General features: G+C 35.4%; 1 protein-coding gene across 9 annotated transcripts in view; it reads right to left on the bottom strand.

Moving 5' to 3' along the window:
* The window catches only part of LOC129741274 (FHIP family protein AAEL005291), an 84,958-nt gene that overhangs the window by 59,394 nt on the left and 7,499 nt on the right, over positions 1 to 18,065 (bottom strand). For all 9 annotated transcript variants that reach the window (XM_055732996.1, XM_055732993.1, XM_055732992.1 and 6 more), the window contains one exon: positions 9,614 to 10,840. In XM_055732996.1, the coding sequence (XP_055588971.1) occupies positions 9,614 to 9,814 (201 nt within the window). In that variant the 5' untranslated portion in view covers positions 9,815 to 10,840. The remainder of the gene's footprint in view (positions 1 to 9,613; positions 10,841 to 18,065) is intronic.

An 18,065-nucleotide genomic window follows, 5' to 3' on the forward strand; every position in this document is an offset into this window, starting at 1 on the left:
CAAGAAAGTGAAAGGTGTTCGAAAGTTGAGTTTAAAATGAATTTATGAAAGGAAAAATTGTGTCATAGAGGAAAAAGTAAAATAACTGAAAATAAAATAGTGAAATGTGGTTTTTAAACATCCAAAAAAAATTCATAAATTATTGTATAAATTTATTAAGCTGCGCAAATTAAGCCCCCAATGCCAATTCTATGCGAAAAAAAAGGCGAAACGATTTCCTCCACTCAAATGGCGTCATCTACCCGTGGAGCTTTAATTGGAATCAAGTTCATTCTTCATACCACATTAACTGCTGCTGGTGGCTGCAATGATTATAATTTCGCGAATCGAAAAAAAAAACAGTCAGAAGTGGGCATTATCTTCCACTTCACAGCACCGCCAACAGCACCGGGGTCTGGCTCGGGGGCAACGAGTTTTTTTCTTTCTATCTTTCTTTCTTCGTTGTAACAAAATACTCAGGTTGGTAGGTGGTAGTGCAAGTGAGCAACTAACTTGCATAACTTTGGCCAAGGAAAAGTCACCGGCTAAGAGGATTGCTTGCTGGCTGATGAATGCGGAATCATATGAATCGAAACGAAGAGAACTAGAAAAATATATATAAAAGAGATTAATCTTTCAACTTTGTATGAGCCTTCTTTGGCGTGAAGGAAAGTGACACAACAGAAGAAGAAAAACGACAATCATAAATGCTCCTTTCAGTGCTTCGGGTCATTGGCGATAGCTGGGCAGAATAATCCTGCATTCGCAACTGCACATGGCTTGAACAAGTGAATTTCCATTCGTTCAGGTGTTGTTTCAAAGTCTTATTTTCAACCTATGTTAAACAGTTTGAAATCTATTTATGGTTTTTTTTATGACAGTCAGGTACCACGGAGCTGTTGAGGGAATAAAGCTAAGGAAGGATGCTCATTAACATGTTTGACGAAAGGGCCCCATGGCAGTGACAGTGATTTATTGGTTTACTCTAGTGGAAGGAAGGAAGATGACCAGGTCAATGTCATTTTGATTCTAGTATACTCATGTACAGTAGAGTGGAGTAGGAGATAACGAAATTTCAAAGGCGGATAGGAAATAAGAAGTGAAAGATGGTTAAAATAGTAAAAATCTATCGACTAGATGGGTAATGAATAAATTGATTTTCGGCGATCTCAGTCACGAAAAATTCTTGGAACGATTTTTATTCCTTCATCCGACCTTTCACCATTTATGATGCCTTTTTAAAGAAGTTGAAATTTCTCGTTTTCATTGACCAAAAGGTTTTTTGAATCTGTCTGATCGGGAAATGTCAGTGCAGTTGTTATTAATTTGGTTGCAAATCATTGTTATATCCGTTTTCGTTCCATATCCATCTCAACCAGATCAATAACAAATGGACTTACATTTCCCGATTAGACGGTTTAGCAGATTGAAAAAACGTTTTGGACAATTAAAACGAAAAATTTCCATTCCTTGAAAAAGACACAATAAATGACGAAACGTCGGATGAAGAAATAAAAATCTTTTTAAGATTTTTTCGTAACTGAAATCGCCAAAAATCTATTTATTGATGATTAAAATATTTTTGGAATCTGTTACTACTAATTTTATCCAGTCTAACTTTCGTAATTTCGATGGATGCTTATTTTGTCGCACACGTTGTATGAATATTTGTGAAATTGACGTAAATTAGAAGAGCAATTTTAAAGCATTCTGTAAAAATAGACATATGGAACTGCTTTGCGGGTATATTTCATATGGGACAGACATGGAATGATATTTTTTCATATACACTGCCCCCAAAAAGCCACCCACTCAAAAACATGAAAATTTTTATCGACCATATCTCAGGCATCTTATCACATATTGCAATTTTTTTAAATTTCATTTAAAAGATCGTGAGCGAAACCTTTTTTGTATGTTTTTGAAGAAATGTTTATGTTGAGCTTATATGACTTAAACTTAGCTTAAAGTTGGGACATTTAACGAAAACTGCACTTAAAACTCAAACCCTCTTTATTACTTAACTTGAGAACTATTCGAGCAAATGGAAATAAATTTGGCTTGAAAGGGTATTTGGGTACGAGAAATGGTTATATGAATATTTGGTGCCCCTCCCTTCTTCCAATGGGGAAATAGAAAGAGAGAAGGGGGCTCCTTTACAATTTTCGGCATAACTGGAAAACTTATCAAGCAAATGGGACCAAATTTGGTTCCATTCCGCTGTTCTTCCAGTGAGAAAATTTTAAGGGGAGAGGAACCAAAATGAGCTAGAGAGAGTATTTGAGTACGAGGAATGTTTCTATGAATATTTAGTTCTACTGTCTCCTTCCAGTGGGGTAATAGAAAGGAGAGAGGGGGGCTCTTTGACAATTTTTCGCATAACTTTAGAGCTTATCGAGGAAATAGAACCAAATTTGGCATAGGAGGACATTTGGATACGAGAAAAGGTTATATGCTTATTTAAGACTCCTGTCTCCTTCAATTGAGAGTGAAGCTAGGGAAGAGGGAAGCTTCCATACAATTGTTTTGCAAACACCAAGAACTTATCTAACAAATGGAACCAAATATAATATGGGAAATCATTTGGGTACGAGAAATGGTTATATGTTTATTTGAAACACCACTCTCCTTCCACGGAGTACACAAGGAGGGGGCTCCAATACAATTTAGTTGGTATAGCTGGAGAAGTAAGTAAGCAAATAGAATCAAATTTTAAATCGTAACCCGATCAGGAGAGCATATCAAAATAATAACTCAAACGTATCTCATTAAGATATTTACATCTGATTCAGTTATAATTAAGTACTCTAAATTTTCGATTTTAGGTTTTTCCAATCTGAATTATATCTTATTCTGATTCACAGACTTGAATGGGGTTGAGCTCATTTTCAATGATCAAGATTTTTTTTCGGATTGTCCTAAAATAAAATGATTATATCTTATTTTGATATACGTACAACTTTTTCTGAAACACGGACATCGAAGTTAACGGCCCAAACCGTACGTCTATGAGTTTCGCTCAACAGATTCATAAAATTGAATCCAAGTTTTGGGAAACCAAAAATGGGGCATGGTTTTAGCAAATAATGTGGTTTGTTGACATTCCACTAGAAAATTTTCTCGAAGCACTCATATCTTGATAAGTTATAATTTTGATAGGTTTTGTTCTGCCCAATATCAAACTATGCTATCTGAACGAGATATAATTTTTAAAAGGAGCATATCTTAAATTGATATAATTCACCTATGATCGCATAGACTTTTTGATATAATTTGAGATATTTTAACATCCTACGAGTACTGAATAATAACTCATTTAGATAGGAAAAATATTAGTATCAAAATATCTCATCTTGATATAATTTAGTTTTTCTCTCCTGATCAGGAAGGTATTTACGTAAGGTTACATGGCTGCATAAAAGAGACTTTTCATCCGCTCCTTTTTTGAAAAGTGAGACTTTAGAACTGATATTCAATTTGAAGCAAAATTTTTATGAGAAATTTTTTGTATACCCTTAAAGTGTTAAAAACAATATTCCTGTCAGCTAACAACGGTGGGGCAAAGGCAAACTTCGAACTTTCAAGAAATTCATCCTCAAAATGATTCAATCCCGATCAGGAGGGAAAAACTAAATTATATCAAGATGAGATATTTTGATACTAATATTTTTCCTATCTAAATGAGTTATTATTCAGTTCTCGTAGGATGTTAAAATATCTCAAATTATATCAAAAAATCCATGCGATCATAGCTAAATTATATCAATTTTAGATATGCTCCTTACAAGATTATATCTCGTTCAGATAGCATAGTTTGATATTGGGCAGAACAAAACCTATCAAAATTATAACTTATCAAGATATGAGTGCTTCGAGAAAATTTTCTAGTGGAATGTCAATAAACCACATTATTTGCTAAAACCATGCCCCATTTTTGGTTTCCCGAAACTTGCAATAAATTTTATGAATCTGTGTTTGAAATAATCATTTTATTTTGGGACAATCCGAATAAAATCTTGATCATTGAAAATGAGCTAAGCCGCATTCAAGTCTGTCAATCAGAATAAGATATAATTCAGATTGGAGAAACTTGAAATCGAAATGTTTGAGTTCTTAATTATAACTGAATCAGATGAAAATATCTTGGTGAGATACGTTATTATTTTGATATGCTCTCCTGATCGGGATATGTTGGAAAGACCATGAGGGGTATTCCGAATGTTGTAACTGAATCGGATATTTAAAATTCTTAAATGTCTTTACATTTACTTAAATGTCTAATACATTGCCTCGCACGACATTATAAATATTTGTGTTCTCAGCATGATTAAAATTTGCTCGCGTTTACTTTTATTATCATTTTGCTGCCAGACATGCTGAGAACAGTAGCGTCCATTACCAGGGGGCTCAATTGAGCCTTTTGGTCTGCACAGCAAAAAATAATGTAACGATGACCGATGTAAATTGAGCGGATGTTAGCCACAATATGTAATATTATGATTTTTTTATTGTGATACTACTCAACTGTTCGTTTATTACCTACATCTAATCAATGTACACAATTTTAAACATGTCTGTTAATGTAATATCACATCGACAATGTAATCACATCGAAGCAGCTCATAACTGTCAACAAAATAATTTTCATATCAAAAACTCCGGAAGGGTTTCTGAGGCTCAGAGGCAACCAATCTACTGGTAAGATATATCTATTTGTTGCTTATTTTTAAGCAAATTCAGTGATATTAACTGATTTTTATTTTATTTTTTGGTTCCAGGAAATTTATTCCGAAGAAAAAAAGTACAAGGAGTGTGGATAGAAGTTTTAAATCTTCAGATAGGAGAGTAAGTCCTATTATGATTATTTTGTCATAACCGCTAAGCCTTGATGTTCACGTTTTCTTTTATTTTTTTAGGCACAACGCAATATCCCGAGAATTTCTTCATGCCGAACATGCCGATCCGAGGCCAGTATCGAGATTCAGCGTCAGAAGAGACAATTGTTTTGTTCGGAGTCTGAAGTTAGACTTTGTTATAATAGCTACACTTTGATGTGATCGCCAAGGAAAGGCCAACAAATGAAAACCTCTAAACGTATCCCAAGGATAACAGACGCGTTTTATAGCGCTCATGAACTAAAATTGTGAAAATCCTGTTATTGAACTTCCAGAAAAATGGCTGTTGTGAAACATAACTTTAGCTATGAAGAGCCAAGTGTTTGCAATTAGATTAATATAAATCTGAACAAATCAAATTAGCAGTTTAATTGAATATTAACCCATCTTAAATGTCCCAGTAAATTATGAACAGATTCCTACAGAGTACAGAGTATCATTTGTTAGGCGAATTGTGATTTTTCAATAAATATTTCGTCATTTTGACTATCGCATTTTTTCCTAAAACAAAGAGTTCGAACGAAACTTGTTAATTGTAGAGTTTTCCACGTTACCGAAAGTTCTACGACCATTTACATAAATAATATTGTCCTTTGAATTGTATCAACATTTTTCAACGTTTCTGTGCTGAATAAATGTTCCCATGTTTGTCTACTACGATAAATTTTTTAGTGTAATTTTATTACATCTTATCGAGGTCACAGGTTTTACATCAAAACGATGTTATATTAGGTAGCATTTGCGACTCAAGTTATGTGCACGTTTTTGATGTAATAACGCAGCACTTTTTTTGCTGTGTGGGGGAGTGTGGTGGGTCGCTACAAAAAAAAAACATGATAAAACAAACAAACAAAAATACGTATTAAATCCATTTAAAAAACCATTACTCTGACGCATCTGAAAACCCGATCAGGAGGGAAAAACTAAATTATATCAAGTTGAGATATTTTAATACTAATTTTTTCCTATCTAAATGAGTTATTATTCAGTACTCGTAGGATGTTAAAATATCTCAAATTATATCAAAAAATCTATACGATCATAGCTAAATTATATCAATTTTAGATATGCTCCTTTTAAAAATTATATCTCGTTCAGATAGCATAGTTTGATATTGGGCAGAACAAAACTTATCAAAATTACAGGGCTGGTAGCGATTTAACAATGAAATAGTAGTGACTTTAGTGACCAAAATTTGAAAAAAAGTGACCAAATAGTGACTTTGAGGACCGAAAAAAGTGACCAAATTGTGACTATGTAGAACGAAAAAAGTATCTTTGAAGTACAAAAAATGTGACCAAATAGATTTTGAAGCAACTAAAATAGTCAGCCAAAGATAATTCTGTAGTTATCAAGTTAACTAAAGATGATTTTTGATCTGCCAAATGTTAAATGTTCATTGGATTACAAATTTATTCCTTTTTGTATCATGAAAAACGAATTTAAGTCCACCGTCTTCGGTAATTTTTCGGCTTTTTGGCGAAGAAGCCAGTTATCAAACGCGCTTTTTTCTTCTCTACGGTATCTTGAACTTGGTCAGCAGCTCGTTTTTGTGAAGACTTGAAGACTGCTGTTTCCTAACAGTAGGGTTGCTAGCGATTTTTCACTTCGGCGTCTTGTAACTTGTACAGCCTAACCTGGATGTGCGAGAAACCTAGCTATAGTGAGAGAAAACAACGAGTCTCAAGATTTGCAAAACACAAAACCTCTTCAAGTGAGAGTGTAATACCTCCATAAACTAGAATCGTTTTCCTGACTAGACCAAGGATGTTAGAGAAAATAACACTTATGTACCATATTGAAACTTACTCAGAAAACTTCGAACTGATGCATCAACTGGTATCAGGTGGATTTTTATCAAATACAGTTGAATTTCTAGATCACTTTAATTCATTTGTATATTCCTGACCCTCTATAAAAGAGAACCTGGTTAAGTTAGAAACCTCTTTAAGAGAGAAAAAAAAGTTCAGTTTTGTGTTTAGTTTTGTCGTTAATAGTTTCATTATTAAATAAATATCATTTGAGTTATGCTTGTAAGTGTAGCACACTTGCAGAGACCGAAAAAATGAGATAACTCGTATTTCTCCGCAATTAGTTAAAAAAAGTGATAACATAAACGCTTATTTTACTAATGAACGAAAATAAGCGATTATGAGATAAATCTATATCGAGACTCTCAAAAATACTCTTAAATTTTGAAATAATTCTAAAAATATTTTTGAAACTTCGTGAAAAAATCCAAAAATGTCAATTTTCCCAGTGAGATGCCGAAATTCCCGGTTTCCCGGTGACGTGATCAAATTCCAAGATTTTTCCCGGTTTTCCCGGTTTTCTCGGTTTTCCCGGTTCGCTAGCAACCCTGTAACAGTCGAAACTCCCTGTAGCATCGCTTGAGCTAGCTCGACTTCTGCCATATTACGGGTTTCGATGGCCTTTTTTAGTCGTGTGTTGGCTTCCAAAAAAAATCTAAAAAATATAAAAATATCGAAGTTATTCTATTTGGGTACAATTTTTCAACAGCGATGTTTTCAGGTGAAAGAAGGTTCTCAACGATATCAAAAATATCCTGTGGTAGTATCGCATCGGCAGGCCAAACATCCTCTTTGCACACTCTGGTTACTATAGTACGGACTAACGTCTCGATTTCTGCATACATTAAATGAATGAGTAGTTCTTCTCTCTGGAACCTATATAAAAACATCATTTTATTAGGATCGACCCAAACATAGGGGAAATAAATGCGGATTTTCAAATCAATTTTCGCCTCATTTCAATAATAACACACGCAATTCAAATTGCTCTTTCATTGGTTTATTTTCGGTGAAAAAAGTGACTTTTGGTGATAAAAGTGACCATTTTTCGGAAAATAGTGACTTTAGTGACCAAATGATGAAAAAAGTGACTCGCTACCAGGCCTGAAATTATAACTTATCAAGATATGAGTGCTCCGAGAAAAATTACTACCCGATCAGGAGGGAAAAACTAAATTATATCAAGATGAGATATTTTGATACTAATTTTTTTCTATCTAAATGAGTTATAATTCAGTACTCGTAGGATGTTAAAATATCTCAAATTATATTAAAAATCTATACGATCATTGCTAAATTGTATCAGTTCTTGATATGCTCCTATCAAGATTATATCTGGTTCAGATAGCATAGTTTGATATTAGCAGGCAGAACCAATCCTATCAACATTATAACTTATTAAAATATGAATGCTTCGAGAAAAATGTCTAGTGGAATGTCGGTAACTCACACTATTTGCTAAATTCATGCTCCATTTTTGGTATCCCAAGATTTCAATTCAATTTTATGAACCTGCTGAGTGAAACTCATTAAAGTACGGTTTGGGCCGTTGACTTCGATATCCGTGTTTCATGGAAAGTTATATGCATATCAAAATAAAATACGGTTATAATATATTACAATAAATTGAAACAAATTCTTTATCGTTGAAAGTGAGTTCAATCCTATTCAAGAATGCCAAAATAAGATATAACCAAGATTCAAGTAACTCAGAGTCGAAAATTATGAGAACAATAATATTCTAACTGAAAAAGATATAAGTATCTCGTTCAGATATGTTTAAGTTCTAATTTTGATATGCTCTCCTGATCGGGAATAAGCTTTGCGTTTACACTTGCCCCAATATACGGGAAAAATGTTAACTTAGAAATTTGTTTTTGTCAACGTTTTTGAATATTTGACTTTCAAAGAGAAAATAAAAAACGCTGGGAAATTATTTAGTGACGCAACTGATTTTTTTTTAATATTCATATGTTTTGCTTTAATAAATTTATTAAAAAAAAGAAATTTGCACTGAATAAAATCGATAATTTTCATACCATGTCAAGTGCTGTTCAAGCTGTAATGTCCACGAGTTTGGCATATGGCGAAACATTTTTTTAACATAATTTTGGCGAAAAAAGGATAGATATTCAAACCGCTTCGAAGGGCGAGGATGGTAAAAAAAGCTGTTTGAAAATGGTTATTAAAAATCCTTTTCATCGTTTTTTTTTTTTCTAATTTCTATAGCCTACTTTTTCAACTCCAAAAAATACACCATCTAAAGGTAATCAGGAGCTGGAAGTGCTCTTTATATAGAATATTAGGAATGTACTCAAAAAACTGTCCCGATTCACGCTTTTGACCGGTTTTCAAAATTCTATCTCTATAAAGTACAATATGCAATAAATTCCAATATGCGAATCTTTTTCTTTCAATTAGAAATTTATGTAAACTCGAGCCGGGTAGATCAGCCTACTTTCTTCAAGCATTGGGGGACAAAATTGGAAAAGATAAGGGAGTAACCATGTAAGTTTAAGAAAAAGAGCTTTTTTGCGTACGGATATTTGGCATAACTCAAAAATAGATGTAACAAATGTTTTTATAGAAGTGCGTAACTTCTCACTTTGGGAAAAAAGGTGGAAAATCCATAAATTTTGACATTATTTAAGTCATTATGAAGCTTTTAAAACAGAGTACAAATTTCAGATCTTGAAAAACAAATTTAGAGATCAAGTTTCAGTAAATAATATATACCATCTTTGAATCGCAATTCGGAACTCCAGCTGCAGCTCTCATTTCAAAGTTGTTGGTTCTGAACTATGATAAGGTTTGATTTAAAAAAAATTCTTACAAAAATCTAAATTTAAATAAATTTTTACAAATTACATTTATTTTTGGAAGGTGTAGCAAAGTACACCGGGTCAGCTAGTAATTTATAAAACTCACCTCCGATCGTTGAATGATTTCGTACGCCTGCTGCCAATGGATGCAAAAGCTATCGTAGCACGCCTTCGGATCACACTCGGAAGCATCGAACGCCCGCAGGGTACTTCCATTGTTCCCCCCACGACCGGATCCGGATCCGGACGCTCCCGAGGAAGATTTGCTAAAGCTTTGCCTCAGCGGACTGGACCGCAACCAACTCATGATGGTTTTGTTTTCCGTTGTTTCACTTCGTTGTTGCTGTTAATCCACATACAAGTGCCAACCGAGACGATAAGGTTCTCTTCTGTGAACTTTTGTGTATATTACTGGCAGGGACTGATAACTGTGAGTTTCTTCCCGAAGGTTTACTCCATCCAGTGATTCAGATAAGGTTGTTCCCTTGAGTAGACACTCGGGGCAATGCGTCACTTCACCGACGACTTTTTGCTTTCTTGAGATGGTATTCTACACTCCCGGACTAATTGAGGACACTACTGTAGAAAGTACCCACACACACACACAGCCCGACTATTTCTTGGAATTTTCTCTCGTTTGCTCGCTTTTACTTTGATGATTTACACAATTCCCATATGTTTAATGATCGCTTTTTTATAACTGTTCTTCTTCAGCCATCATCATCATGAACGGCCCACGTCAAACCGTACTGTACCCGGCCGGGCTTAGTATTTAGTACTGCTACCTGTTACGGTTACCGAAGTCGGTTCCAGCAACAGCAACAACAACACCACAAACTACAGAGCTCAATAACTGCCTCGGCCTAGCCAAGCGATACATTTCGTAACCCAACAACAATGGAGCAAACGACGGCGTACGGTTTGGTTTTCCCCTAGGCCTCTGGGCCAACCCACAGAGAGCACTCCCTCACAGGCCACCTTCACTCTCCGGTCGCTGAGCTGAGCTGAGCTGAGGTCTAACTAAACCTATTTTTCTTGAATTTTCTTTTATTCATTGTTGTCATTTTCCAAGCAGCTCGGTAGCATTTTTCTAGCCTCTACAGCGAGCGACTCTACTCTTTCACACTGATTTAATATAAAAAAATTTCAACTGCAGAACAGACACATGCCGGTGCACGAGGGGCTTTTTTTCTTCAATTGTAGCCAGCCACTATCTTTCGACCGACCCTTTTGCCGTTTCTTCGATTCAGGTTGTAGGTAGCTTCTATTCTGTAGACAACTCCAACGTCGACTGGACGGCCGTCACTTCACTTTATCGGTTTGCTGCCAGTATCTGCAAGTAGAACGAAATTTGCATTTTTAGTTGAGGTGTGATTGCCAACTTCACTAATGATAAGACACCTTATTTGGATCTCTTCACAATAATCGGTTTGTAGTACCCGAGTCCAAAGTTGGGTAACGTTTGTTAGAATGCTTGGTGTGAATGGCTTCGAACAGCTTTCACCAGGTGATGAACTGTTTGAATAATTTAAAAGATTCCCAAATCAAATAATCATTTTGACTTAATGATCAGATTCCATGTTTGAAGTAACCAGATTTGACGAAAAACTAGTTTTTCTTCAATATTTTTTTTCTTTTTGACCGACCTTTGTTAACATGTTTTTCTTTATTTTAAATTTCACCAAATATTTCATAAGGGTGGTCCAAAACTAGGCCTTTTTTCAGGATTCAAACTTTGGGGGCTGAAATAGCAATTAATTCCGTCATAACTGGCTCACACTCATAAGAGAGAGAGCAGAGAAGCTTTAACCCTAAACAGTCCCAGAAATGTTTACCAGTTACAATCCTTGGAGTGTCAATTTGACACTTCTGACTAATCCGATACATCTATCTTGTTCCTCAACCGATTTATATAAAATTTATAGTTTTAGAAACCTCGTAATGTAACTCAAATATGTTTATCAGACAATATTCAGCTACACCACTTCATCTCATTTCCGTTATTCAAAGTCTAAGAAAAAAAATCCGAAAAAAATGCGTCGGAAAAAAATCTATAGATCGGTTACGAAATGCTCAAAAACCAATTAACTTAGTGTCCTACAAAGCTCAAGTTAGAAGTTAGAATATATTTATTGATTTTTTTCACGACCATAACTATAAAATAAATAACAAAAAGTGGTGTAAAAACCGGACTTTTATATCAATGAACTGTCAAAATTGTTCAAGTCATAGGTACTTGATAAACTTTGAAAAGAGGATTGAATTAGTGACGTAATTTGGCACATTTTTGCATCTTTAGATTTTTAAAATATGGAACACAAAACTTTTGACGAATTTTTAAACGTAGCTGTTTGTCGAACTTTTTGTCAATTTGCAATTTTTCAGATTTTCTAATACTTTAAAACAACTTTGCACTGGATTTTGAGTATATTAACGCAAAATTTCCGCAATAGATTTATATTCACTAGAAACGCAAATTCATATCAGCTCTAGTGGTGTAATTACACAAGCGATACTTTACAAACATACCAAAGGTTTCTAAAACTATACATTACAATTAGAAAGATAAGGCGATTTTAAACAAGGGGTGTCAAATTGACACTCAAGGTCTGATTAGGGTTTTTTTTGTCTGGGCTTTACCCAGATGCACCCATGAAAAAAGTAATTGGTGATACGGTCAAAATTTGGTCAATATCAACTTGACGTATTTCTTTCAATTTTGCATTAAAAAAATCCTGAACACCCCTCATTTGGAAGGTGTGTGTGTGTAGAATGTTGCTCCTATTTTGATTTTGGAATTCACTCTTCAGTTGTCAAAATGCCGTCCAAGGAAGAAGAGCAGCGTATCAAAATTTTGCTCGCGCATCGCGAAAATTCGACCTACTCGCACGCAAAGCTGGCAAAATCGCTAAAAGTTGCCAAATCAACCGTTACAAATGTAATTAAAGTGTTTGGGGAACGTTTGTCGACAGCCAGGAAGTCTGGATCGGGGGAAATCGAAAACCGGAAGCCGCTGAGACGACAAAGAGAGCCGGTAGTTTCAAGCGAAACCCTAACCTCTCTCTCCGAGATGCCGCAAATAAGCTGGGTGTATCGTCTACAACCGTGCATCGAGCAAAAAAACGAGCCGGACTATCGACTTATGAGAAGGTAGTGACTCCAAATTGCGATGATAAACAAAATACGACGGCCAAAGCGCGATCCCGGAGGCTTTACATGACGATGCTGACGAAGTTTGACTGCGTGGTAATGGACGACGAAACCTACGTCAAAGCCGACTACAAGCAGCTTCCGAGACAGGAGTTTTATACGGCAAAAGAAAAGGGAAAGGTAGCAGATATTTTCAAGCACATGAAACTGTCAAAGTTCGCGAAGAAATATCTGGTTTAGCAAGCCATCTGTACCTGTGGCTTGAAAAGCAGCATTTTCATAGCTTCCGGGACTGTCAACCAAGAAATTTACGTGAAAGACTGTTTGAATAAACGTCTGCTGCCTCTCCTGAAGAAACACGGTTGTTCCGTACTGTTTTGGCCGGATTTGGCATCTTGCCATTACGGTAAAAAGGCCATGGAGTGGTACGCCGCCAACAACGTGCAGGTGGTTCCCAAGGACAAGAACTCTCCCAACACGCCAGAGCTCCAACCAATTGAGAAATACTGGGCTATTGTCAAGCGGAACCTAAAGAAGACCAAAAAAATGCTAAGGACGAGCAGCAGTTCAAGGCAAACTGGCTTTCTGCGGCGAATAAGGTGGACAAGGTGTCTGTACAAAATCTGATGGCAGGGGTTAAGCGTAAGGCCCGGCAATTCGGATTTGGAAAAGCGGAAGCCTAACTGAATATTTTTCCTGAATTTTATACTAATTAAACTTGGAAAAGAAATTTTATTTGATTTTTAAATAAACGATTTAACCGATTTACACGCGTTTTCCCTAGACCAAATTTTGATCGTATCACCCTTTAATGATGCAAAATAAAAGATTTCATTAAATCATCGAGGGTCAAAATATTGTTTTTATTCGGATGCGCCTGAATAAAGGTACAAGCCGCCAAATTCCAAAAGTGTCTTATTGATACCCAAGAGCGGATTCGGATTAAAGCTGTTGTTGAAAAGCATTTTGACAAGTCGTCAGGCTCATTAAGTTTGCATGGAAATTTATAGTACCACTAGCTGATTTTACCCGGCCTTGATCGGGTTCACATAAAATATAATTCGAAGTGAGTCGTATGACTTTTTGAAATTTTGAAAGCTTTTTGTTCATCATTATAACAAATTGGACCATGTTTGGCCATGTGAGCTTTGTAAGTTTTGTTAGTCTTCTTAAAGTTTTAATTGGGATTATTAGGAAAATTTATCGTTTTCATATTATTGAATAACTAATAGTTTTTAAGTTTTGCTTATAGAAATTTGAAATAATTTCCATTGAATGCTTATCCATTCTATCACGAAAAACATTTCAATCTAAGGTTGCCCGGATTTATCCGGATTTGCAAGAACATTTGAATCAAAATTTGAGGCAAGTCCGATCTGGCCCGGTTTCCCGGATGTTGTTGCAAAAAGCCCGGATTTTCCTCAAATTTATTCACATAATTTTTAAAACGTAACATAAACTGAGATTTTATAATTATTATAATTTTTAATTTTTACGTTTAAAAAGAAGTTTTAAAGTTGGGTGGCAAGTTTTAGAAATAATCATGACCCGTGTTTGGAAGTTTATTGATATTGTCAGGATATCGGTTTGAACATTTTGAAATCAAATGCTGGATTTGGCCAGGTTTTTCGATATAATTGGCTGGATTTGTCCGGTCCCGATACGGAAATTCTGGCAACCTCATTTTACACCCACCATTTTTTAGGAAGCTTGAATTGAATTACCATTTTTCAAATGATAACATTTTTTTTATCTTTTTCATGTGCTATCTAGTGAAAATCCCATGTATTAAGCTTGTAAATAAATGTTAACGACCTCTTTTCGAGATACCCATTTAAGTTTTATTTTGTACTTAGAAATTTCTAAATTGATTTCCGATGAAACCTCTGCATGTTTTCAATGTGCTTTTTAAGTTTTCTTATAATTGAATGGTAGAATTAAACACATCGATGATCAATAATAACTTAAAATTTAAAAATTTATAAATGAAATTAAATTGTACAAAACTAAAAACTTCAGATTAAATTACTAAAAGTCTCGTGCGTTGGATTTGGTTGCATAAAATGAACGTTTAATTGTCTAATTCCTATTGTAAACGAAATTCCTACACGGCAATCAAAGTGTTGAGATCGCAGCCTTGAACTTACAACACAACCTTCAGTTTTATTAATTGTTTCCCTATGAGATGTTCCGAAAATATGAAAATGGTTGGTTCCTAAAAGCTGGAACATTAGATTTCAGTCCAAACAGGAATGAACAGGAAATAATGTATCCATACTTTACACACTGCATATTCTAGTAGATTCTCAACCACTGTTCTTCTCAATATATTTCTAATAGGCGAGAATTTTTTTTTTCTCCTAAATGAAGGCTCATCTTTGCAATCAAATGCCTCGCACCGGTACCACGTTGTAGGATCGCCCCTCGATGATAAGTGTTGTGATTGTCCACATCAATAACAAATATAAGTTTATGTATAATCAAAGACGGCATTGGAAAAGAGGAAGGAAGTGATTTGACAGTTTAGGAGTGAAAACGTGGAAATTAGAAGCTGAGTATTTGATAGAAGAATAAACGTTTCCAAATCGGGAAATGATTTAACTGGACTCTACACACGTGCTTTGAACAGTAGAAGGAAAAAACACCCGCCAAAATTTCTCCTTTCAAATTTTTTATGCTCAGCAAGCTTTGATTGATTTGAAATTTGAAATCGGTTGACAAATGGGTGCCATGAATTTTGGTTCGTGGGAATAAAAACGTAAGTTGTATGGGAGGGTCCCTTTTCTTAGGTGGGAGGGGCTCAAAACTATTACCTCGACCTTTCTCATGTCCATTTGCATCACTGTACCAAATTTCAAGCTGATCGGTTAAGCGGTGTGGATTTGTAAAAGGTGCATATATATTAGACTGAGTCGATTTGGGGTCATTTTGGAATTTCTCAAACCCTGGGGTCTTAAAAGCTTCGCCTTGGTCCAAAACTCATCCATGATTTTTTGCAAAAATTTTAAGTAACGTTTACATGAGTAAATTTGAACTTTTAGGTTTGTATGGAAAAAATGAATATTTTGTACTGAAAAATCAACATCATTTTTGTTTTGTCAGTGGAACCGAGCCAGCTGATGATTTTTGTGCCAATTTATAAAATTCTTAAAGGAAATTTTCCGCTGAACAACTTTGTCCAAGACCGTAACTTCGTATCTTATTAAACAAAAAAGTTATTAGCTGTTTAACAGGGGTATATCTTTTCGCACTGATAAACAATAAATTCAATTGACATCCCTGCAGGGTGCCTGGCGAGGTATTGCGTGACTTCTTTCCATGCAACACTTCGCGAGGCTCAAGCAGTGGTGTCAATTGAATTTACTGTTAATCAATGCGAAAAGACATACCCCTGTTTAACAGCCAATAACTTTTTTTCCTAATAGGATACGAAGTTACTTTCTTCGACAAAGTTGTTCAGCGGAAAATTTCCTTTAGGAATTTTATAAATTGGCACAAAACCCATCAGCTGGCTCGGTTCCACAGACGAAACAAAAATGATGTTGATTTTCCAGTACAAAATATTCAATTTTCCCATACAAATATAAAAGTTCAGATTTACTCATGTAAACGTTACTTGAAAATTTTGCAAAAAATCATGGATGAGTTTTGGACCAAGACGAAGCTTTTTAGACCCCAGGTGTTCAAGCCAATTGTCATCAGCTTGAAGAATTTTGTAGTTCCGGAAATTTCTAGAATTTGTAGCAATTGATTATTCCCACGTGCATCGAATGTTCTGGAATTTCTATTTTGTTCCACACAATTTGCTCTTACCGAAGGTTCCAGAACCATCTTTGTATATAAGTTAGCGCATGACGGGAACATTCCAGAAGGTTCGATGCGCGTATAAATAAAGCCTCGTGTTGCAAGACGAGGTCAGTTTTCATTCAAGAATCGCGCGCGTTATATTGTCTGTAATCGTTAAGTTAACCTTCCAAGTTGAATAATGTAATTCGAAGAGTAGAAAATAAAGAGAAAACCTTTAAGTGAAGTGTTGTGTCATCCTACAATGCACAAATCCAAAAATACAGTCCACTTGCCCAAACACCAGGGTTTGAGAAATTCCAAAATGACCCCAAATCGACTCAGTCTAATATATATATACAAACATATATAGCCCAACTCATCTTTATATATTAGATTTGTTCTAGCTAAACTACAAAATCCACTTTTTGCCTCTAGCTTTTATAAATGCTTTTATAATGTTTGAATTGAATACGAGTTACGAATAAGAAATATTTGTCAACTACATCCACATTCAGAAGTGATTGAACGAGATAGCCTGGCGAACAATTCAAGCCTAAAATCACCTAAAACGCTCAAGATTCAGAAACATTTAACTTTCTTAATGAGGGCTTCCCAAACAAAGACAAATGTTTGCATAACTCGAGAACCTTCTTCTTCTTCTTCGTTATAATGTTTTTGCAAGAGAACTCGAGAACCGATCAAGCAAATGGTACCAAATTTGACATGGGAGGGTATTTGGGTGCGAGAAATATGTCTATGATTATTTGAGACTTCTCCCTCTTTCCAACAAGGAGATAGGAAGGAGGGGGAGGGCCCTCTCTTACAAATTTTAACATAACTCGAAAACTATTCAAGCAAATGGAACCAAATTTGGCATGTGATGGTATAAGCACTGACCACACTGACATGACACTTAAAATAAAAATTCAACCATTTTCTGTCTAATTTTTTGTTGTCAGATTTTGCAGGTTGGCAATACCAACGGCAGGTGGCGAACCTGAAAAATTTGACAAAAAATGCCCTGTAGGAAAAATGGTCCTGTTTAGCCAGATTTTATCGTAGAAATTGCGTGTTTTATTTTTAAAGTTGGGTGGCATTTCCTAACTGGGATAGCATTTTTTCAAATCGATCGATGCGCACTCTGGAATCGGCATTGCGTACTATTGGAAAAATTATCCAGAAAACGAAATCGAGTGTCCAGTCAGTATGTTCAGTGGTATAAGGGTACAAGAAAAGTTTCAATAAATTTTTGGCACCCCTTCGTTATTTCATGCAATATTTTGTATAATAGCTGAATAAATCGAGCAAATGGAACCAAATTTGACATGGGAGGGTATTTGGATATGATTAATGTTTCCCTGAATCTTTGGTATCCTTCCCCCTTTCCAGTGGGGAGATAGGATTAGGGAGACAGCTCCTTTAAAATTTTTTTCATAACTCGAAATCTATTCAAACAAATGGAAATAAATTTGGCATGGGTGAGTATTAGACTGCCCCAAATTTGTAAATCCCATACAAACTTCAGGCTCGTTGAGCGACCCCTTCCCATGATCCGATCTGGCAAAATTTGGCATGAGATCTTGTACTAGGCCAAGGATCAATTTTAGCCTGCAGCGCATAAC

This window comes from Uranotaenia lowii, chromosome 2, assembly GCF_029784155.1.
Source record: "Uranotaenia lowii strain MFRU-FL chromosome 2, ASM2978415v1, whole genome shotgun sequence".
In the NCBI taxonomy this organism is placed as follows: Eukaryota; Metazoa; Arthropoda; class Insecta; order Diptera; family Culicidae; genus Uranotaenia; species Uranotaenia lowii.